Source organism: Melopsittacus undulatus, chromosome 9 (assembly GCF_012275295.1).
Source record: "Melopsittacus undulatus isolate bMelUnd1 chromosome 9, bMelUnd1.mat.Z, whole genome shotgun sequence".
NCBI lineage: Eukaryota > Metazoa > Chordata > Aves > Psittaciformes > Psittaculidae > Melopsittacus > Melopsittacus undulatus.
The window spans coordinates 27609557-27633754 of NC_047535.1; the positions used below are offsets into that span (position 1 = coordinate 27609557).

Below are 24198 nucleotides of genomic sequence, written 5' to 3' on the forward strand. Positions count from 1 at the left end.
AGGGCTGTTCACTTCCTTTTGGGTATTTGTATCCTTCTCAGTCAACAAAGATGTGGGGGTCTGGAAGTTTGCATTGTTTCTGTGGGAGGTTGTGGGTTTTTGGGGGGGGAGAGAGGCTGGTTTGGGTTATACTTTATGTGTGGCATCAGCACAGTGAGAGCAGAATGGCAAAGTGCTGTCCCAGAGGGGTTAGGAAATGCTGCTGCTGCATTGAGTGAAAGGAAGCAGAGCTGCAAGAGGAAGGAAGGCTATGGAATTGCAAATCGATGACCCTTAGCATCACACTTATGAAGGTGCTTGGGTACTATGCAAATGACCACAGTCTATTTTAATTTTAAAGTAATCTAGCTTGATTGACCGTGCTAAGAAAATGGCAGTGTGTTTAAACAGCAGCAGTTTTGATGTTTTCTTCACTGGTAGATTAAGCAGGGGAAGCCACGTGTAGTGGATCAATTCCATCATAATCTGTGTATGACGTGATAAATGGGTCTTTGTCAACCCCACCAGCACTGGTTGCATGCATCACATTTTAATGGGCTTTCTGTTTGGTAGCTTCCTGGGTGGTGAAAACGGAAAATAATCTACACAAGCTTTTCCCTTCAGCCCCATGGAGAACATTAAATACCATCCCCATGGAGAGAATCTATGTAATAACTGTCAAAGATACTTGAGCACCTTTTCTAGTTTTGTAATTCTCCATGGCTTTTTCAGGACAGAAATAGCAGTAGAATGCGATATTTTGGCACACTGAAGGGAGAGGAGTTTTTAATTAGAGGCCGTTTTCTGAAACTGGAAGAACAAAAATATGTACTTAAATGTTGCACAAGGGTGGAAGTAGAAGATGTCGGGAGATGAAGCTCTGACAGGGACAAAAGGCTATTAGAAAAAATGAGTGATCTTAGAATTAACTTAGTCTATTTGCTACGTTAGCCTTTAATACTATATTCCCACCTCCAACTGCAGGAACACAGCTTGAGGGGTATTAATTAGGAAGATGAAGCAGATGAAATTGGCAATGTAATGTATGCATGCAATGTGAGGAAGAGTAAATACACTTTTCATCTCAATAGTCAGAATAAGAACTGTATTAAACTGGGCTGAAATTTTATTGCAAGAGGATTTCTTTTATTTTCTAACATTACTGTGTGATTGTCCTCCTTATTACTGGGCATTAAAAAAACCCCTATCATTACAGAAACATCTTTCTCCAATTATGTTTAGGTTGTGTTTTAGCTAGCAATGACCTCCTCTTTATGTGAAAAATGGCAGTCCCCGAGGAACAGACTTACTGAGGGGATTCCAATCTGCTGGGAAACTTTGTGCACACACTATTTGCATCTCATGACCTGCATGCAGTGTGCCTGTACTGTTTTGGTTTGTGTTTGTTTACAGACCATTCAAGCAAAAAGCAAGTAGAATTCAGGTGGCTAAAACCTTGCTATGCTGGTAGCAGTTTCCTGCCTCGCTGCACTCTGGAACATTCTGGCCTTGCTGCAATGTGTTTCTGGACAGCTATGGATTTGTCAGTTGTACCTATGTGTTTTTTAACATTTGCATTAGTTCTAAGCATAGATGATCATGGTTTACAGGTAATCGAAGATGATCACTGGGCTGAAAACACCTTAAGTGATATAGAATAGGTCATGAATGATTGTTTAAGAATAAAAATTCCTGTAATCTCTTTTCAGAATTGGAGAGAAGTGGGAAGTCTTCAGTATTGCGTAGTGTGACCAATACAACTGACACATTTGTATGAAACACATGTGATAGTCTGAATTGAGAGATACAAATACATTATTCAAATGTGTTATTGTATAGCAGGCAAATAAGAAAAGGTTTTAGTAACTTCATTAATTCTATTTATGAGATTTAAAAATGTTCTAATAATTCTGGATCAACACACTTAGGCTATAACCTGATGCTTCAGACGGTTGCTTAGGGAAGTGTAAGGCCAGTGCTGCTTTACCTTACTGATCCTTTCTGGCCTTTTTTAACAAGATGGCAATCAAGTAAGTAAAGATGCATGTGGAAAGCATATTACAAATGCATCGTCAGCCTATATTCTGATTCACAGAATCTGTATATGGAGCTATTTAGGGTCTTCTGAATATGTATTTTTAGTAGTTTTTAAAGCATTAAAAATAGCCAGCAATATTGGAGAGCAATGGTGACCCGAACTCTGTGGCTAATAATGTTACACGTATTTATTTTGGTGAATGTTGAATGTATTCATACAGGATGTCAACTCAACTGACCAAATCTCTTTTGAAGTCTGAAAAAGGATGTATGATGTTGTTTTGATAGCACCTTCAGATACAGATTTTTTCCCAATGTACCTTAGGGTTAATTTTAATTAAAACATTCCATATAATCTTCTAGATTAAGAATCAAATTTGGGCCTTACTGAGCACAGCAGGCTTGCAAGAAAACAACTGCAGCAAAAGACCTTCCATGACTCTAACAGTCTCTTTCCTCGTCTGAAGCAACTTACACAACTGAATTTTCTGACTAGTCACTTGGTTCAAGCAAGGTAGTGTTAGTGCAATGCTATTGATGTGTCTGAAGTATTGTCAAATGAGATAGCATTACTTCATATTTTACCGTGCAATACCTTTGGATGTTTCTGATTGAATTAAATACTTAAATACTCTAGGGCTTAAAGACCTAAGATGGAAACTGTTAGGGTTGTGTCTTAGCTATTTAAGGAGGATTTTCCCCCTCTTCAGGAGGAGAGAAAACTTCAATGGATGAAAGTGAAAATGTTTGGCTCTCTTTCTTTAAGAGAAAATGTTGCACGCAACTATTGATAGTCTCCACATTTCAGTTGCTCAAACTATAAAGCATGGATGGAAAATGACTAAATATTCTTTCTTAAATTGTCAGTGTATCTTCAACTGAGGTATTTAGTGGAGAATTTGAGTTGGAAAATGTGGTTTATTTTGTAAGTCCTGTGTTGATTTGCCTTGTGGCAAAGGGCATGTGAGATACTATTTATCCTTCTCCCAACACACATGACCCAAATGTGTACAGTGCAGAAGAAATGAAAATGCAAGACAGAAATGATGTTCTCTGCCTAGAATTTTATAGCCCTGCTAAGATGATGAGAAAAGGGGTTTAGAAATTATATGTAAGTTTTGTGCTTTTGAAAGAAGACTTTTCCATCATCCTGACAAACAAGTTATACTCCTGACAACAAGTTATACTTTTAGGGACAGCATTACCAACCTTTCCCAAACACCCAATGCTTTGGCGATCCCAGGAGGTACCTTCTTTCCAGAAGCTGCGTAGACAATTTGATTGTCTGATTCACATTGCTTGGAAAGGCAAACTCAGTCCCTTCATTGTCTTCACTATTGTCTCTTTCAGACAAGAAGATTAACATTTACCATGCTGAGATTTGGGCAGCACCTCATCAAGCCCTCTGTGGTCTTCCTGAAGACTGAGCTGTCCTTTGCTCTGGTGAACCGGAGGCCAGTGGTCCCAGGACGTATCCTTTGAGAGATGGGGTACCTGTGTCCTCTAGGAAGAGCAGGAGGAACTCGGTGTGCTCTGGAGGCCAGGTAGGATGCTGCACAGGGTTATTCGGAAAACAGGCATCGGATGGTAACACGCTTGAGTGGTGTTGCAGAACTGCTGAAAATGGTTGCTTGGCAACTGTGACCTTAGAGGTGAATTTCTATTGACCTTTTCACCACGGAAGATGTATAAACAACCAGGTGCCACTAAAGGCATTTTAGAGTGCATCTGAGGTGATACCGTTTAAATTTCATATTACGTTAAATAACACATCCCACTTCCCTTTTAATAATGTCACTTATTTTTAGATGTGGTAACTTCTTTAGGGAGCATTTTCAGTTTCTAGTTAAATATACACAGTTTGTCAAACAGCAGCAGAATCCTATGTGAAGACTCTTAACTTTTTTGGGACAGATTGCTTTGATTAATTTAGGTAGAAATGGATTAAATAAGCCATCTGTATAGCACACAAATTTCCTGAGATAAAAATGAAGTTCCATGTTGTAAGTAAAGTTCTCAGCTTAGAAAGTGTATAGGAACTTGATCCTGCAAGATGTGTATCTCCAGAGTGTGTTTTGTAGTGTGGTGTGTTATATTTTAGTCAAAACTGCTGCTGCGTAACTTGTGCAGGTTTCAGTGGCTGGAGGTGGAATTTTTCAGAAATACTCAGGATGTTCACTTCATTTCCATAGAAGTCCATGGTAAAATGTTAGTAAGAACTCAGGCCAATGTCTGAATGTTTTGGGGGGAAAGAAGAAAGGCATCTGGAGCTTATTGCAGTCTTTCTCTGTAGTTTTGTTTCTTTCATAATTTAATGTAGTTTTAAGAATTTGGTGACCTTTCAAAAGAAGCATGACCAGCAGGTCAAAGGAGGTGATCCTGCCTCTCTACTCTGCTCTTGTGAGGCCTCACCTGGAGCATTATGTGCAGTTCTGGTGTCCTCAACATAAAAAGGACATGGAGCTGTTGGAACAAGTCCAGAGGAGGGCCATGAGGATGATCAGGGACTGGAGCACCTCCCATATGAAGACAGGCTGAGAAAGTTGGGGCTGTTCAGCCTGGAGAAGAGAAGGCTGCATGGAGACCTCATAGCAGCCTTCCAGTATTTGAAGGGGCCCTACAGGGATACTGGTGAGGGACTATTCATTAGGGACTGTAGTGATAGGACAAGGGGTAACGGGTTGAAACTTAAACAGCTGAGGTTTAGATTGGATATAAGGAAGAAATTCTTCACTGTGAGGGTGGTGAGGCACTGGAATGGGTTGCGCAGGGAGGTTGTGAATGCTCCATCCCTGGCAGTGTTCAAGACCAGGTTGGATGAAGCCTTGGGTGATATGGTTTAGTGTGAGTTGTCCCTGTCCATGGCAGGGGGGTTGGAACTGAATGATCTTAAGGTCCTTTCCAACCCTAACTTTTCTATGATTCTATATATACATTTTCAAACCCATAAATGTGTTTCTTGTGAAATATGGAATCTTCCTCTTCTCTTGCTTCTGCACTTTATAATAATTCAGTATAGAACTTCTTTCTACCCCTGCTTTGAATGGTGTCTGTTTGTACTACAAGTCAGATCATTTGATTATTAAATACATGGCAAAGATGTATAGACTTTGTAGAAACTTTAAAGATGTTATTGTCTCACCAGCATATTTCAATGGATTGAATGAGCAGTTCTTCTCAACTTCAGTTTCTGAAGAATCTGATGTGAATCAATGTGACTTACAGATTTGTTATCAAAAAACTCACCACAATCCACTTTCAAAGTTGTCTAACAGTATCATATCAGTGACTGTGAGATGCAGAGCTTGGAACTGCCTGAGCAGTATATAGGCTTATTCATTGGCCAGATCAGAGAGTAAATAAAATGTTACCTGTGTTGTGTGGGGAAGTTTTAAAAACAGCGATTTTTTTTCTTTAATTAATAGTGAACAATTGCGTCTTTTGTTAAAAATAAAGAGCAGTTGCTTTGGATGAAAGCTATTTGTTCTAAAGTTTTGTGAGCACTTAGTAATGACAGTTTAAGGAGCCTATAAAACTTAATTATTACAGGCTTCTTTCCTTCTTAAATAATTAAAGATTATAATCTCTAGTTGTATAGTTATTGCAGACTGTTTGGCAGATACATTTATTTGCTCAGGTTTAGCTTTGTTATCCCATAATGAGTATTGCAGCATATTTTATAGTGTCACAGTGTTTTAATAGCTCATGTGTTATAATATATTAATGTAATCTTTGTTTCTCCATTGAATAAATGTCCAGGTAATAAAAACCCTTCCCTTTCTCATTACAATAAGAAAAAATTAGCAAAGATCTTGATGCAAAGGCTGGAATATGGTATTTAAAATAGAGCAATTTGTAGTTGTAAGCCTTTAAAATGTCTGTATAATGCAGCATTCATCTAAAGACCTGGCAGTAACAAGTGTATTTTCTTTCTTTTGTTGCAATAATTTTATCTGCTTTGTCGTTGGCACGCTTGTGACATTCCTTTTCATTTTGACTATTTTTTTTCCTTTAGTAGAAATAAAATATTAATGTGTGTGAATTAGAGAGACAAGGAAATCAGTTTGAAAGCCAGCTCACTCCAGGTGGTGGCTTTAATTAACTAGTAAGGTTGAAATTCCATCTTGAAACAGAACGTAGGATTGAGGTTGTGAATTTGCTGTAATAGTTTTAAAATAAAGCTATACTCTTGGAAAAAAATCAATAAAAATGGTCCTGTAGAGTTCAGTGTTTCTGATTTGAGCAATGTCAAACCATGACGGTTCAGGTAACACATTACAAAGCTTTGTTTATTTCCAGTTGCCAATCTTCTGAATTCAGCTTGATGCTTAAAAGTCAAACTGTGCTGAGAGTAACCAAGAATAGGAATAGCAAGAACATGGTATTCATGGTAAGGAAAAAGTTCCCCTGTTCCTGGAGAGAGCTGCCTCATTTGCCCCAGCATTAGACTTCTGTCTAAGTGGTACGCACTAGTTCGTGGACTCAGGAACCTGTTTGTAATAGGATCCCTTTGAGGGATTACTACAGATTCTTGAATAAGAAGTAAGTGGGATTTTACTACTGAGTAAGAGATATCTGACATTAAACTGGAATCTGTACTGTGTGAGCTAAAATATGCTCATGTGTTTGGCAATAGTAGTAGACTCATTCACCTCTTCTGTCACAACCAAGTGGTGAGGGAGGGCTATACACTCATACAGGTACCAGTAATGTTTTCAATGAAAAGTAAAGGCGCTGTTGCCTCTAGGTTGTGTTGTCTTGCTGCTCTGCAAAGTGCTTGTGAAAGAAGTCATTTGTGGCTTCCTTGAACAACTCCAGTTGTTTTAGAGGAGGTGACTGTTCAACTGCCAGAATAGCGCAGGGATTTGTCTACAGTTGGCAAATACATTGTTTCTGTCACACAAAAGACACAAAATGAACTGAATCGGCTCTAGCAAACAGCATGAGCTAAGCTCCTACTAAAAGAACTTAAATTCAGACCTTTTTGCTTCCATAGTTCAGAACAGAACTTTAGTGTGTTCTTAAAGAAAACCCATCTGCTCTTTGGCATGGACTTTTAGCTTTTTAATATGAGAACAAGTACTTTGTGAATGACCTACCGTTTTATTCACGTTTTCCTAGCCATATGCATAGCTTTGCATGATTTTGTGCATATCCTCAATAAATATGAGCTGATTTATTGTCACTTCCTTTCTCATTGCGTTGTGTGGGGTACTTCTTTCATCGTGTGTTAAACATGAAAAATGAATTTGAACATTAGGAGAATCTATTTGGGGACTAGGACTTTTTACTATAGATAAAATTATTCATTTGTTATGTCCTGTTTTTCTTCAGTAGACTAAGTATTGATCTTTGGATTTGTGTTCAGGATGCCATAAGAAGAACTAGCACTGAAGGAGCACAGCAACATTTGTAAATTGATTGAATGCACTACATAATGACAAACATCAGATCTATGGCACTACTATATTATATAAAGCATTTTTCATCAGTTTATTGAATTGGCTATTAAAAAAACCCCCAGATTTTCCAGCTGGGAAGAATGAGCTGAGTGTTGTCAGGACCAAGCATTTGTATAGAAATTTCTGGTGAACACTTTGGTTCCTTCAGGAAGTATACATGTATGTGCGTATACTACATTAGAATAAACAGTTTACAATAGCTTTTCATCTGGGATTGATTAAAAAGAGGTTTTTCCACTTAAAGGGGGAAACAAAAAAGACACCATTTAACTGTTATATACTGAAATTTGCTGGATCATTTGGTATTGCTGTTTCCATAGAACCTAGTGTTTCCCTCCAGAAAGTGTTCTGATTGAGGAGATTAGACCATATATAAAACCCCAAAGCATGTAATATTGTCTGGCAACTTCATCACCATATGAAGTTAATAGTCATTATTTGTGGCCAAGACAGTGTGCTCTGAGTTACTGCAACTTGTTCCTTCTGTTAATGAGTAGAGCAAAACATTAGTTGAACCAGATGCTCCTCCAAGGACTTGATAACAGCCTACACTATGGCATCTTGTGGTGGGGTGGGATCCGGGGTCAGAAGTGTAAGAACGGCATCTGCTTTGCTGTATGGCTTCTCCATCGTATACTGTCAGAATTGCTGTATCACTTGAGACTGACACCTTCTGTATTGTTACAAACATTACCATAATGCTTTTCTTAAAAGATTTGCAATTAGAAGGAAATAATCCTTTTGATTAGCTTTATTTGTTAATATATTTTAAAAGGATTTTTGTAATTAGTAGAGTCCTGACAGAACTGCCATTGAATGTGCTCTGAAAATAACAATAGTAAATAACAAATTTGGTTGAAAACCATGGTGTTTAGCATCTATATGAGATTTTAATTCTTCATAAAGTTAGAGCTGCTGTTTATTATGATTTCGTTAGTTTGTACACTGCACATTTATCACATCTGTATTTATGCTGCATAATTATAAATGTTATGGTTTTTAGCCTATACAAGTGTTAATATTTGCCATAAAACTAAGATTTAGAAAATAGAATTCAGTTATTGCAGAACATGTAAATTTGCATTTACATATTGCAATAATGTATGCTGCACTGTTACAACCACACATTATACATACAGAACCCTGTGGAAAAGTATTCTTTAGTGCCTGTTACAGAAGCTTCGTCTGCATTGCTATTATCATTAGTTTGCTGTAGCACAACACTAAGGAGCAGTCATGCTCCTTCAAGTTCTTGATCAAAGAACTAAAAATAAAGGGTTTGGTAAATATTTTCTAACCTAAATATGTTGCTGGATATAGCAAGGGAATGATGTGGAGACAGAAAATGTGTTTTGATACAGTAAGGGGTGAACTACTTAGGTGAATTTCTCAAAATGTTCAGTAACTGTAATTGAAGAGAGTGGTAGGAAGATGTTGAAGTTCCTTTGCTGGTGTAGAAAAGACCTCCTGAATGGGAGGACAGATATAAGTGACGGATCTTGTGTAGAAATGTGGAAGAAGTGTAAAATATATTTCTTCATCATGAGTGCAGAAGAGATTTAGACTTAATTTGTGTATTGTCAGTATTTGGTAAAATCCTTTTGAGATACCAGATGGAACATGTTGAGCATCAGTGGAAAGGTCTCAAGGTTGTGTGGTTTTTTTTTCCCTCAGAACCCAAATAAAGCTGTTCCATGACTCTTCCTTGTATGAGCAGTTGTGATCTCTCAAGTAGGACTTACTAATGCCATAATGTTTATTTGCACAAACGAGAATGAGGAAGAACAGTTTTATGCTTAATAATTTTTAGCTAAATAAAGCTATATTGTGCAGGGATGGGGGACTGCACCCTTGGCAGCAGCAAGCCACTTGGAAGCAGAAGCCATCAGCTTCACTGTGTTATTAAGCTTCCTTCTGGGACAAAGGTTCTCCTCAGAAGGCTCAGACAATGACTGCTCTGCTCTGTGTATGCAAACCACTTGAATTTAGTGATAGTGATAGGCCAGTTAATTATCTCAGAGTTGAAGTACTTTTGTTTGCAGTCTACAAACAAAGGGATGATGTTTGACTCACATTAAGAAATGCTGCTTCTGAAGATAATAGATTCAGAGCTCTGTGCACAAGTGCTTGGCTATCAGTCTTTTATTTGTGGGGAATAGAGTTCAGCTGTATCCTTTGGACAGATAAATAAACTTTCAACTGTAAATACACTTTTCAACTCTTCACATCTTGTCTTCCTTGAAAGGTGCTCACCGATGAAGGAGAATGTACTTTGCTATAAGGATTTACTTATGCTGTTTGCAGTGTTGTAGTTGCATTAATATAATGGTGTTGATGAAAATTCCATTCTAAGTGCTTTTTGCCAGTATTTTAAATAGAGAGAAAAAGAGAAAGTAATAAAATCAAAAGTATTTTTTTTCTGATTTGCAAATGGAGTAAATTACCAATTAAATTATTCATTTACATGCATTCAGCAGATCAGTGATAAGAATTTTTCTGACTGTAGCACAACCTACATTGGCAGAAGTATTAAAAAAGCTGTCCTGAGGCCACATCCAGGAGAGACAGCTCTTAGGCTGGAGCCTGGTGTGGCTTAGCAAATGCCATGGAGAGATGAGCCTTCCTGAGGGCTGAGTCTCTTATTAGTGATGTGTTCAAATAACCTTCAAGCCTACTTGTATGGAGAGTAGTGGGATCTTTGGAAAGTGGGCTTTTGAGCTGTGTGTTGTAATAGGTCGGATCGGTGCAGTTTAATTTCTGGGCTACCTTGGTAACACATGCTGAGATCCAGCTAAAAAATTCCAATTCTGTTCTTGTTATTGACTTACAGCTATCATTTTACAGTAACTGACTTAAAGTGAATTTACTTTGAGGTTCCTGCCATTGGGGTGACAAAGATACCTGGAAAAATTATTTCACACAGTCATATTTTAGCATAGTTAGAAACCTGTTTACTGAGAAAAGCCTCACCTTAAGGAGCTGGAAGAAGTCAAGTGTAAAAGGAGAGCAAATCTATGTACAAGGAAGTAAAATTAAGAGGTAGCAAACTGTTGTATGGGAAATGATGGGGAAACTGAAGTGGGATTCAGAAAAGGTAAAATGAGTGTTTCCTTAGAAGTTTAACATAGTAACTGTCATTCTTGTTTAAAAACCAGTGAAGCCTTTTTATAAATAATGAATATGTTTAGTCCAGCAGTTCTAGTCTAGCAGAGAGCAAACTTGAAATTGGTGTGGTTATTGAACAAGCCTTTAATTTTATCCTTTGTATCACATCAGTAAACCCCAGACAAACTTAATAGCCATGAATGGCCAATAGATAACAAATAGAAAGAAGGTGTTTGCCACCCTTGCAGTTTTACCACTGCATTACCTGCCTCAAGAGCAGACAGCTGTGTGCTTCCATTCAGGTACCAATCATAATTAACTTTATAAAAGAAGGGAGAAAGAATAATATTTCCCCTCTCAGTACATAGCTGGATTTAAATTCACCTTCTTTAATTCTTTTAAGTAATTTCTGGCTAATGAATATGACAGTTACAAGCCATTCCTGTTACAGTTTGTGCCTGTCTAGGACCTTTTGTTCTCAGCACAGCCATCAGGATGTGATCGCAGCACACACACAGTTAACTGAGTCTGGGCAAGGTGTCGCATGGTTTGCTCTTACAGCAGAATATAATTAAAAAAGATGATTGGAATACATGGTTATTCATAATAGATGTGACTGAATTACCATAAGTAATGCAATACATGCAAAATCTCCATTTGTAATTAAAATAGATTTGCTGGAAAGTCAATTGGAAATTTCATTTATTGCTTATTGTTTCTAGCATATTGGAATATTTTGAGCTATTCAGTGTAATACAACTATATGTGTTCTTCCAGTACATATTTTTGAGAATCGTCTTCCATGAATTGCCTGCTGCAACTCCCAGGAGGAAAGCTGGCGACAAAATGTTTGTGTCATCTCTTCTTTTTGCTGTGGAAAGCCTAATACATAGCATTTTTCTGTTGAGACCTACATTAATATACCTTGATGTAGTATAATATAAAGAAGATATGTCATAATTTCACAAGTAATAATCTTATACTCCTTGTATTTAAACTATTTCTATTGTCATTTAGCCCTGGTCAACAACTGAGCCTCACAAAGGCGCTCACTCACTTGCCCCAGTGAGATGGGGAAGAGAATTCGAAGGGTTAAATGAGTAAAAGGTTGAGATAAAGACAGTTTAATGGGTGAAGCAACATGAAGACTTTTTTAACTGCTTCCCAACAGCAGGCAGATATTCAACCAGCTACAGGAAAGCAGGGCTCTGTGATGTGGTTAATTGGGAAAACAAATGCCGTTAACTCCAAACATGCTGCCCTTCCTCTTCTCGCAGCTTTATGAGCTGAACATGTCACCATATGGTCTGGAATGTTCCTTTGGTCAGTTGGGGTCAGCTGTCCTGGCTGTGTCCCCTCCCAACTCCTTGTGCACCCCCAGCCTCCTTGCTGGTGGGGCACTGTGAGGAGCAGTAATGCATTCACTCTATCCCAGACAAAACTAGTGCAAATTCCAACAGAAAAGGGAGGGAAAGGTCATTCCATGCACGTGAAAAATAAGCAGGGATGCACTCTAATCATACCAAAGAAATAGTAATGTATTGTGGTGTCATCCTAGTACCTACTTCGGGGCATAGAGTGCTATAAGTGCCACAGCCTAATATCTTCAGACAACCTGGTGTAGATGTAAATCCTGTGAGAGTAAATCCAGTTTACTGTAGTCCCTCAATGAGTGCAGACACAGACGTCTGAAGAGAGTCCAGTCACCAATGCAGGTTTATACGGGGGCAACCAAGGGAAAGCTGTTCTCAAATGGAGCATTTTGAACACAACTGCTTTACTCTAAAGCAGTACCAGACTTCTGGATACCTGGACAAAATAACTGAGTTTTGAGATGCAAGGCCCCAACTCTGTTGGGCTTCACCTTTTCTGGCATCTCTGGGGTTTTTTTTTAGGTAGGAAAAAGCAAGGTAATTGGGTAAATTATGTTTTAGTAAGTTGTCTTGTGTAAAGTTAGATATGAACATAGCAGACAATGGAGGCTTTATTGTAAAATGAGGCTGTGGTAGGAAATGGAGTGCATAGTTCATAGATACAGATGTATTTCACTTTAGCACTTCTGCCATATTTAGGTTACTAAAGTTGCACAAGGGTGCACAGTCTGTTAATAATTTGTTTTACTTTTTGCTGTTCCCTGTAACCTGCTGACTTCTACTGTTTCTGATCAAAACATAAACCTCAGCACTCTCAGAGCGAGCTCTCTTGAGCAGACATTTGTACAATAAAAGTTGAAAATTCCTTTACTGATACTCTTCAGTTTACCATCATAGCACGTTCAAAGGAGTGACCTCTCTACAGAACCTGCTGAAGAGCAGTTTTAGTTCAGGATTTATTAGCTTTAACAGTTACTAACTAGAAATGCACTGAGATGATCTCATTGCTGTTTGTTTCATAAAACTGGAAATTGTGCGTGACAAGTATGAGTTTAAACAGGTGAATTTGGAAATCCTGCTTCTCATGCAGTCTGGCCTGATGAACTTCAAGGTTTTGCTCTGATTTGTATGTAAAAGTGTAGCTACTTATGAATGTATTTTACAAATGTGTGACTGTGTGGTTCTGTATTTCTTTTTCTGTCATTCCCACGCAGAATTTGCCTGGTTGCAGGGAGAGAATACATGATACAGATTATACATTGATATTATGCCATAAAAATTAGCATTACCAGCATTCAGGCATTGCAGTTGAGTCATTGTAAGCACACATGAATGAATTTAACTTTGTACCATAGCTAAGGTGCTGTCCATAGGGAATCATTTTATATTGCCTACAAAATATCAGAGTAAAGAAGATAATGTGATTTGATGATTGTGTTTTGTCACGATTGAAAAGGCGCAGAGAGATGCTCTATTTGTCTTTTTAAATAAGTGAAGTTGAATAATGATTGTCATCTGGTCTGTCAGAGGATTCAGCAGCAATAACTATCTTCCATCTCATTACTTCCCCTTCGCTTTTGAAACATTTTAATCTTGGCAAGAAAAATTGTCAACTGCTGTAGATCTCAAGTGTTTGTTGTGCCCATTTACTGCACAACTTAAGGATGCATATATACTTTGGAAATCTCTCCACTGAGTTGGTGGTTTTGTGAGGAGATGATACTGTTCTCAGTTATCATAGTGACCTCCTCTGGTCATTACCCCTGCAGGTTTGAGGAGAAAAGAAAATGGCTTACCTAACCTATGTTTTTAATTCGTGTGGCTGTTTAAAATGGTGGTTAACAGTTTTTTAAGGCATATTTATTTGGTGGCTTAGGTTTTCAAGGCCATTGCTGAGACTCCTGTCTTAATTGTTTCCACTTGCAGATGAGGGGAGGCCAGTTTCATTAACCTCAGGAAGATAAGTATTGGTCCTTTGTGAAGCAAGGTGTGTTTTCTTGTTATTCTTTACACTGTACCAGTTGATCAGTATTCACAGTATTTTCCATTTCTATCCACAAGGAAAAGTAGAAGATAGATAAAGAGTAAGATACTCTTAAATCTAAGGAATTTGACAGTATTTTCCAGTTGGAATCCAGATATTTGGGAAACACGATCTTTAAAAACATGTATTTAAACCAAAGAGATGCCAGTACAAATACTGGCCAGAAAAGGAAGAGAAACAATGTGGAGGTAAAATAATGTGTTCTGGTTTTCTCGTGAGAGACAGGGGGTGTTTGACTAGTCTCACTGTTATAGGGCTGAGAAGGTTCCCCATGTGTGCCTTGCCCAGTAGTGTTGGAGTGCAGTGAAAGCCAGCACACTCATATAACCCTAATGTTATTCCAAAACTTGAATCTAATTTATGTTCATTGTCAGTTGAGCCACTGCGCTTGCAAAACCTCTGTTGTCAGAACTGCAGAATTCTGAATATCTGTTTAAGGTCCTTTGTGACTTCCTAATTATATTTTCTGACAGTCCTGCTTTGTTCAGTACAATAATGAAACAGAAAACTTTCAAAATGAGTTTTAGTATAAACATATAATATATGCAACACAGTGATAAACCTTGAAAAACTGCCATTCACACTGGGTAATTAAATATCATTACCTTTAGTTACTACTGGATTGTCTGTATTTTGTTAAGGAAAGTGTAAGTGTGCTGCATATACTGGAAGCAATTCAATTTGCCCAATTAGCAAAGTTTAAGACTGATTTCAGAGGCATGCTTCGTCTTACGATATTAGTTGTTTTGTGCCTCTTGATGCAAAGCTCTTAGCCTTAAGATGTTTTTCCTTTTTATATTGAGACTTAATTTAACTCCAAAACTTTCTGTGCAGATTCAGTCAAAAATTAAGTTTAAAATATCCATCCTGTAGAAAAAAAAGGCAGTTGACACCTTTCCGGCATGCTGTTTATAATTAGTTGTGCTAGGGAATGCTGAGGATGTAACATTCTATGCTATTTTCCATTGATGCCTCCAGTCTGCTCCCTTAGAAGCCTGTGCCCAAGGCCTGGCCTTCACCACTGTGAAGGATGTGGTGGTGCATTTGGCACTGACAAAAAGAAGTAGAAAAGTAATTAACTCGGTTCAACTCTGCAGATGACAGTGTAGCTCAGCTCACTTGAGAATATAAAAATACCTCAAATGATGGACATTTGGAAGTAGTTTCCAAAACCTGGAAAATGTCTTTTACTGAAGTCGTAGAAACAGTAAAGAATAACTCACAAACTGGAAGGCTGTTACTGCTTATTTCCCAGTTCCCTCCAATACCTTTTGGTAGCTATGAGAGATTTAGAACCATGAAAGAACAGGTAATCTGAAGGAAAGCAGTATTTTATCATGTTCTTCAGAAAACAAAGATAGATAGCTTAGTGAAAGAAAGATAACTGAACCTTCAATAAACTCTTTTGATTATCTAGGTCTACACAATGGCAGTCATTAACCCAATTAGCATGTCTGAATTTATTCTCTGTAACTGTATTGCTTTGGTTGTTTCAACTAAATTTCTGTAAATTAGAGGTGCCAACATAGATATATTGCTCTATAAGTGAGGCTAAGCTAATATGGAGAAGGAAACATTATTATTTACTCAGGTTGTGTTCAACATGATTCTTGCGAAAGAAAATTATTCAAAGTTATCTAAGAATAAGCAGCATTAATTGCTTTTTGGAACTGATTGGAATCAGATTTCGAATCTAATTTCCACCTATGAAGTCATCAAACCTTGTGAATGCACTGTGGCAAGTTTGAAGGGGGAGGAGAGGTAGTGTAGTGTTTGGTTGCTTTTTCTCCAGTTTCATTCATGACTTGAGTTGATTTCGATTGCTTAAGATCACATTTCCCATCAGTGGTACAAGCTAGATAAAGAACTGAAGAACACACCTAGTGTCTGCTGGAATCTAATGAATTTACTGTGTTTCCCATACTTAAAATACTCCAATGAATCAAATCTTGTAAAAAGATTGGTCAGGTCCATTAATATGAGACTCAAAGACTCATTTAGGAAGCAGCAATTTGTAGCTAAGAGTTGCATTTTACTAAGCCTTTTGTAAGCTGGTAAACTACATTAATCTAACAAAAGTCTTGTATTTTTTTGTGGATTTAAAATATTTTTCTCCTTGTATTTATCTTTCCATTTTTCTGCCTGTTGTATGTGCCTCAGAAGGTTGTGGTTGAGTGGAGATGCTCAGTAAAATCACAAAAACTGATTTCTTAAGAAGTCTACTTAAATCAATGCATATTTTCTGATGCCCACTTAATGACTGTCTTAGAACCCCTTGTTTTTATTTTTCTTGTCAAGGAAAACGGTTTTGATGGGAGGGAAAAATAAGCTGTATTCATACAAATCAAGTCTTTTAGATTACTTGCCATAGTAGTTTGTTAGTGAATATTTACACTGATAACCTGGGGAGAGCTTAGTGCTTTTGAATATTAGGTGTTAATAAGACAGTATTCTTTTAATGCCACAGTTGAATATACTTCTTCCTTTTTTTTCTTACGATGCTTTTGATCCACCACAGCAGGCTTTGAATTGTGTTGAGATATACTTTAAATCATTGTTTTCAAGACAATAACATTTTTTCCCCCTGCCCGTTTTCTTACATAAATATCGTATTTTTGTCTTGTGTACAGATAGCTCTAGTCAACAGTTTCCTGTATCAGTTATAGCTCCTATATCAGTTACAGATCTGTATTTGAGCCCTTGTTAGAATTGCTAAGAGGTAACCTACAGTAAGACAGTAGGAAATATGACAAGCTATCTTAGGCTGTGAAGAATGTTGTATTTAGGTGCATCAAGTAAACTCATCTTTACATTAGTATTTGATAAAGCTGAAAAATTATTGTTTGAAGTTTCAGTATATGTAATTGTCACATATGAATATTCAAAATCATGATCCTTCTTTTAAATAGAGATGCATCAAATAGACTCTCAAATCTAAATGATATGTGCTAGTTTCATTTGGAAGTATAATTAAGGTGTATAATGTCATTTAACTGTTTAATGAACTCTGGATAATGTAATGGAATACAAATATTTGACCTTCCTGACAGTGACTGATGGATTGAAGTTGCACAGCATGATATCATTAGAATGTCAAATAACTTCATTATTCATGATTATCAGGAATTATTCAGGTGAAATGGCAAATGTAATGGAAAGCTATTATTTGTGTGTGGGCCGCAGATTGACTTTCTTTGTCAGCACCAGTCTCTTGATAATACAGGGGGAAGATTCTCAGATTTATCAAGCTACAAAGAATTAATGTTATAGGTTAAACAAATGTCAATAATATCAGAAAAGTATTTTCTTCAGGTCAGGTGATGTGTTAAGTGTCTTAAAGAGTAACTACTAGTGATAATGTTTTAGCTTCTATTTTACTTTTACCTCTGCTAAATATTAAAAATATCTTTAGATTACAGAAGTGTGCAGCATAAAAATGTATCAATGATTGCAGTTTCGTGGATGGCATTTTTGATCAGTAGAAAGGAAAAATACTGCACAGTCTGTTTACGGTAGAACTGCAATTTCACCCTCTGTTCTCAGAAGCCTAAATTCAGAGTCCTGACCTTGTTCCAAGAAGTCATTGTGTAGAATTTAAACTGAAATCACAACTGGATTTTTTTCCTTCACTTAAACCCACAGGAAGTTGATGGCCTGGGTCAGGAACTGCCAAATACTTGGGAATAGGCCGTTCAGTTGCTTAAAGCTGAGCACATGCTTGTGCAGTTTGTTGAATTAGATGGCTATAAGAAATGAATGATGTGTTGGTTTGGATAATTAAGATCTTACACCAGAGACATGAATGAGCTGTGAAAATGAATTTTGCCTACCAGGACAAAAAGCGTAATCATATTTTATGATATGTTTTCTGCTGGATCTGAGTCATGCTAAGAGATAATTTTGAGGCCCTGACCTGCAGATACCAGATGCAGTATTCTCACCAATAGGAGGTGACATGCTTAAGTAGTGGCTGAAGGATCAGCTGCTCTGTTTGCAGTGAAAGTGGGATGAAGCTGGAAATTATTCAACTGGCTGCACAAAACAGCCAATTTTCTAAGCATTTCTGCATTTCCATAGGATTTATGGGGTTCTTTAATGCCTATTTGGTACACAGATTGGCTTTTATTAGTCAGGGGTGGTCTGTAAGTAGGACTGAGGCTTCAGTATCATATGGCGAAAGGTAGATCACACACACAGTGGATGGGAAAGCTGTGCAGCAACAGTTGCATGCTGTGTTATAGGATCACACACCTTTGTGTTATTTTTAGGTTGAGATGGGGTTGTGCCTTGGCTCTGGGTTGCATGATAGGTGTTCATAGTGTTAACGATGGGTCTGTTTCCTACTTGCTTTCTAGCACAATTACTTCTGCACTTTGAAGCTTTAAAAAAACCATGATGGACCGTGGTAGATGGCTAAGAGTAACCATCATCCAAGTTCCTATAGACACTTAAGTAAATGCATTCCATCTGAAGATACCAAAACCATTGCCTTGGTCAAGTACTCTTACAGTATAATCACGTACAGCATGAAGTACAGTTTGTCTTCATTGTTGAATATTGCAGTTCTGTTGAGCTCTATGCAGCCTCAGCTGAAGTGTCTCTTTTTTAGCAGCCTTTTTTCTTCCCTGTAGATATACTTACAGTAATTTGAAGTGCTGCTTGATTTCTATATTAAGCCTAAGTCACAATTCTGATGATGTAATTTACCTTTTGTTCATGATGTGCAAGTTCTAAAACCAGGCTGAAGTTGGCAGCTTGGGAATTTATGTGGAAGCATATTTTCTCTGAAGTCCTTGTGCAATGTAAATGTGCTTGAATGGGCTAACAGAAGGCTAGCCAGTTCCAATGCTTATTTTCAGGGTGTTAAAAACTTCTGAATCTTCTTTTGCTCCCTGCTGTTCTGGGCTTCTACCTCAGGCAACGGGTTTTCAATCTTACCAGAGCTCCCACTTCACAAGCTGTCAAACGGCTGCTCAAGCAGTAAATGGAAACCTTAAACATGGTGTGTGCGTGTGATTTGAAGTATATGTTATTACCAGGGAGCTGAAAAGTCACCTATCCTTGAGTATGCAAAAGATGATGAGGCATAACCTGTTTTTTCTTTTCAAAGCACTGCAATACAATTCCAAAACTTTGGAGTTTGACCATTATTCATCCTTCAAGCAGCTGCGTGGACAGTCTTTTGCATACACCTACAGCAGTGGTATGGCTTTGTAGCAGCATGGAGACAGTGCTTATCAGATGCTTGCAAGTTATATTGTGCATATACAGTGTGTTGCTCCTCTGAATACGGAGGACCCTGGCTTGCAAAGCAGTTTCAGAAGAAGGATTCCTGTGCCAGCAAACTGCAGGTCAGAGCTTGGGGCTCTGACCCTGGCCATCTATCCAATGTAAACAAATTCCTATGCGATTTTCAAACTCCTGTTGTGTTATCTTGTTACACTTATCTTACAGAATAGACTAAAACAAACACAAAAGAGCAGGAAAGGTGGTGCTAATTTGACCTTTGTGTACTGCTGTGAATTAATTGAAGCTCTTCCTAGAGATTCAAATAAGGGAATGTAATAAAACTAGCTTTGGATAAGGCTTTGTAGAGGCAAATGCTGTATTTATATAACAAGAACAACATTTTAAAGCTTTATGAAGTAATAAAAAATAAAATACCCTGTTACATGTTACTGTCTTTGGTTACATGTCTACAGCTTGCTGTAAATAAAAAGAATAGTGCATGTATGGGGTCAGTCTGTTACTGTTTCAGAGATTCCAATTGTTTTGCCTAAGTGAGGTTGTCAGTTTGGACTAAATTTGCAAACAGAGAAATGGAAAGGATTTTGTATGCGAACAACAATAAGCGTTTGTCATGTATGTATCACAATAACACTTAAATGCTACTGTTTATCTTCAGACTGGAGTTGTTCCCAGCCCAGTTTTAACCAGCTTTGGCAGAGGGGCAGAGCATATATCAAATGAAAATAGGTAGCAGAACAGGAGAGATGCTAGTGATGACCCAAAGTGAAAATTCTACAGGGTCTTTCCTTTTATTAGACAGCAGAGATATCACACTGAACCAGTTCCCTAAAGCATAAATCCATAGGAAAAAAGTTTGAGTTTGGGTTTTTACTATTTTCACTGCTCATAAAACTCTTTGTTTATAGTATCATTAGTGATACAGAAATTAAGAAAGCATCTTCATCTTTAAAAATAATATTTTCTCTTGAAGTCGTTGCAATATTTTAATAATAAGTATATAATAATGTAATCACACAATAGCTTAACATACACTTGCCTGAGAATGTGATTCACATATTTAGATACACCAGGTATTGTTTATCTGGCACAAGTTTTAGTTTTTAGAATCTGCAGTGCTAGTACAATATAATTTAATTTAGCTGATTCCATTCTCAGGTTAGTTTGTTGCTTTAGTCCAATAGCTTCTGCATAAGTTATCTTGCTTGATGAGATGGGGAAAATTGAAATGGATTAAAAATGGTCTTTAGTGAATTATAATTACCTGTATTCGTAATATATATTGAAGTAGAAATAGCTTTGTGAACCATTTGAGTCATAGGAGCAGATCTAAATTCTATAAGGAGGCATAATTACGTATTTAGCTCAGGCTGAATGACAAGAAGCTGAGTGATGATATGGAAAATAAGCATGATATTTAGGTTTAGTCTTTTATCCTTTCAAGTGCAAGTGACTTGGGTTTTCCATGACAGTACACATGTGCTGTAGACTTAACTTAAAAGAAGACTAACCTTGCCCGTGTCCTGCATGGTGACCTTTATTTCTTTTGCCAAGTCTCTTAACTTCTTTTCCTTTTGGCTATATGTGCCAAACAAACAGTAAGTGAAAAAAGAATGATCCTAATGTTATGATTACTTGCTTGCCTCAAAAACAATAGGATGAAAATTGCATCTCATCCAATGTTTTGTGGGTATTATTAGTCAAGCCATGTATTCAGCATATACTTTGTACTTCAGTTGTTAACAACTATGGAAGTGAGTAAGTTTTTATGATTACATATGCTTGTGACTAGGACATGAATTTCCCACTAGAAAGTATGTGTCTCAGTAAAATCTGTTTATGGATGGCACGCTCATTTTCAGGTTAGTAAAACAGCTTGATTGGAATGAGATTTGTCATTTGTCATTTATCACGATTAGTTTTTTGTTTCAGATTGGTACCCTGCTTCAAAGAGCTCTTGTCCCAGAAAGACAATATAGATGCATGTGTTTAAAAAAGGAACAACAGAGCAAAATAACTGAACAATGTCACTTTCAGATGGACAATTCAATGACTATGAACAAAACCTTAAGGCTGTTAGGGTCCAGGAGGTGGAATTCTTTTGTAAAACTATGGCAGTTATGTCTCATCTTGAACTCTGGCTTTTCTGCTGTCCTATAGGGATTCGCTGGTCTTTTAGAGTGAATTCCATTTAATAATAATTAGCTTTGATCTAAAAGATGCTCTTTTTCTGTATAATAAAAACTTCCAGTCTCCTAGGATTTACTTTCTGTAGTTTGCCTTCCTGCCCTACCATGTGTCCAAATAGAAGTTTCAGACAGTTATTACAAGGCTATTTATAGTCATGACTGTTTCTATACAGAAATAACAAAATGAACTTTTGAATAATACCTTCATTAGAATAAAAATAAGCTTTTAAGAAGTCTGTTGTTTTGATGTAAAACTGGAATAAAAAGAGCACTGCTTTATCTTAAGGATGTTGGTATTTGAATTCAACTTCCTTTATGTGTCTTGAGGGAATGTTGAATTTCCAGCAATGTAGAGCTGTGTATTTTAAACATAAAAAAGTATTAGAATGATTCTGCACATAGTACTTCTCATAAACACCTTATTAGCCTAGTTTGGGCTTTAAAAGAAGTACTGTTGTAATGGCACATGTAGTTCTGTTCCTCATGTAGTAAATCTTAAGGAAATCAATAACAGCATAACAACAGAATTAGTATCTACCTCAAATGTCTCCATGTGAATGTAAAGGCTGCCTTATCTGTAAGGAGCTGATGGCTATAAAATGAAATGCATTTAAATACATGGCTAAAGATGATTAAAATATCATACAGAACCAAAGCACTTCAGCTGTAGATATTCATTAAAATGACCATTAATAACTTGCGATATAAAGGAATATTACTGTGGTCATAAATTTTATATGCAGATTTTGTTAAGCTGGCATGTTATATGAATTGATTCCCTGACATCTTCTGGCTGTGGCTGTATAGATAATAGTGTCTTGTATGAGTTTTCTCTAATCCTGGGATTCTGATTGACTTTTCTTCCTAGAAATTACAGTTTTGTTCTGGATGGCAATTCTTCCAACCAGCTGATAATCCAAACTGTAATTACAATGTTGTGTTTGGAATGGCCATAGTGTTATGTCAGCATTTGTGTCACAAAATCCTTTTTGTCCCCGAGGCTTATATCCTGGACATAAAAACATGCTCAGACCTCACAGTTACAATTATTTTAACCTGATAATTTGTCTTTCTTCCCTCCATCCTTTCCTTTTCTCTTTGGAGTATGGGATATCATTCTGTATATAATATTTATTTCTTAAAGCATTAACCCATCAGGCCCTTTATTAGGAAAGCATATCATTAAACCCTAGCATTTGAGAGCTTTCACCTGTGTATTATTATGTAGTAGTTGATGTGTTTTAGGGAAGAGCATGAGAAAACAACTAAAACTTTACAGGCATTCATTACTTAGCGAAGATATTTGGACAGACTAACATCAATGGTGTACGCCTATGGATACAAAGCTTGAGAAATCTTGTCCCTATTGTCACTGGTGTAATTTGCCTATGGGGGGATCAAGGGGAATAAACCAAATAGACATAGTGGAGGTTCCATGACTGTTTATACAAATGCTCTGTGCTGCTTAGTATTGCCAGGTATCCATATCATGAAATTTTCAATGGAAAACACTGGAAAGTCAAGGTAGCTTGAGGGGACAAAAGCAGGGAGTTACTAGTTGCCAATTCCCAGTTTAGGGGAATTCCAAAGAAAATGGAAGTATGAAAGCAAGTTCTCAGTCTTAAACACAGCTGTGTATACTTAGGTGGTATGTAGCTCTGTTTTTCAGGTCACTAATCAGTCATTTTTGAGATCCGCTTATTCTTGTGTAGTGCATGAGGAAATAGGAAACATTCAGCTGACATTCTCTTAAGGACCTGCACTCTTTTTGCTTATTACTTGTTCAGAAAAGACTTGTAAGCATTACAGTCATGCAACTGCTCACACTCCTGCTAGTCCCAACATAAATCAGTATTTCCCATTAAAAAAAGCTTTCTTATTGCCTGTATTCGTTTTCAGTCTAGAGATCCTCTTAGATACTGTCCCTCTGCTCTTGTGAGGCCTCACCTGGAGCATTATGTGCAGTTCTGGTGTCCTCAACATAAAAAGGACATGGAACTGTTGGAACAAGTCCAGAGGAGGCCACGAGGATGTTCAGGGACTGGAGCACCTCCCATATGAAGACAGGCTGAGAAAGTTGGGGCTGTTCAGCCTGGAGAAGAGAAGGCTGCATGGAGACCTCATAGCAGCCTTCCAGTATCTGAAGGGGGCCTATAGGGATGCTGGAGAGGGACTGTTCATTAGGAACTGTAGTGACAGGGTAAGGGGTAACGGGTTGAAACTTAAACAGCAGAGGTTTAGACTGGATGTAAGGAAGAAATTCTTTACTGTGAGGGTGGTGAGGCACTGGAATGGGTTGCGCAGGGAGGTTGTGAATGCTCCATCCCTGGCAGTGTTTAAGACCAGGTTGGATGTAGCCTTGGGTGACATGGTTTAGTGTGAGGTGTCCCTGCCCATGGCCAGGGGGGTTGGAACTGGATGATCTTAAGGTCCTTCCCAACCCTAACTATTCTATGATTCTATATTTGAACCTTTTGAGTCACTTCCTTATGTCTTTATTTGATCATTCCTTATATTGAGTTAGAGAAGGAAGTGTTATTTAAATGAATTATTACCATGCAAAACTTTCTTTTCAGGCTATTATTATATAATAGAAATGTAGATGATGCTCTTGCAAACGAAAGTGCAAAAGGTTTGCTTTCTAAAGAATTAAGGCTTAATTGCCCTAAAAATATGCCTCAAAAAAAGGAATTGTAATAAGGATATCTGCAGTTGTAACTGCTTGATTTTTAACAGGAAAAAGGTACTTTCTCATTTCTCTG

At 37.4% G+C, this 24198-nt stretch overlaps 1 protein-coding gene across 2 annotated transcripts in view; it reads left to right on the plus strand.

Moving 5' to 3' along the window:
- The window catches only part of FHIT (fragile histidine triad diadenosine triphosphatase), a 566029-nt gene that overhangs the window by 153470 nt on the left and 388361 nt on the right, over positions 1 to 24198 (plus strand). For both annotated transcript variants that reach the window (XM_031049259.2, XM_005149392.4), the window contains exon 2: positions 3367 to 3487. In XM_031049259.2, the coding sequence (XP_030905119.2) occupies positions 3367 to 3487 (121 nt within the window). The remainder of the gene's footprint in view (positions 1 to 3366; positions 3488 to 24198) is intronic.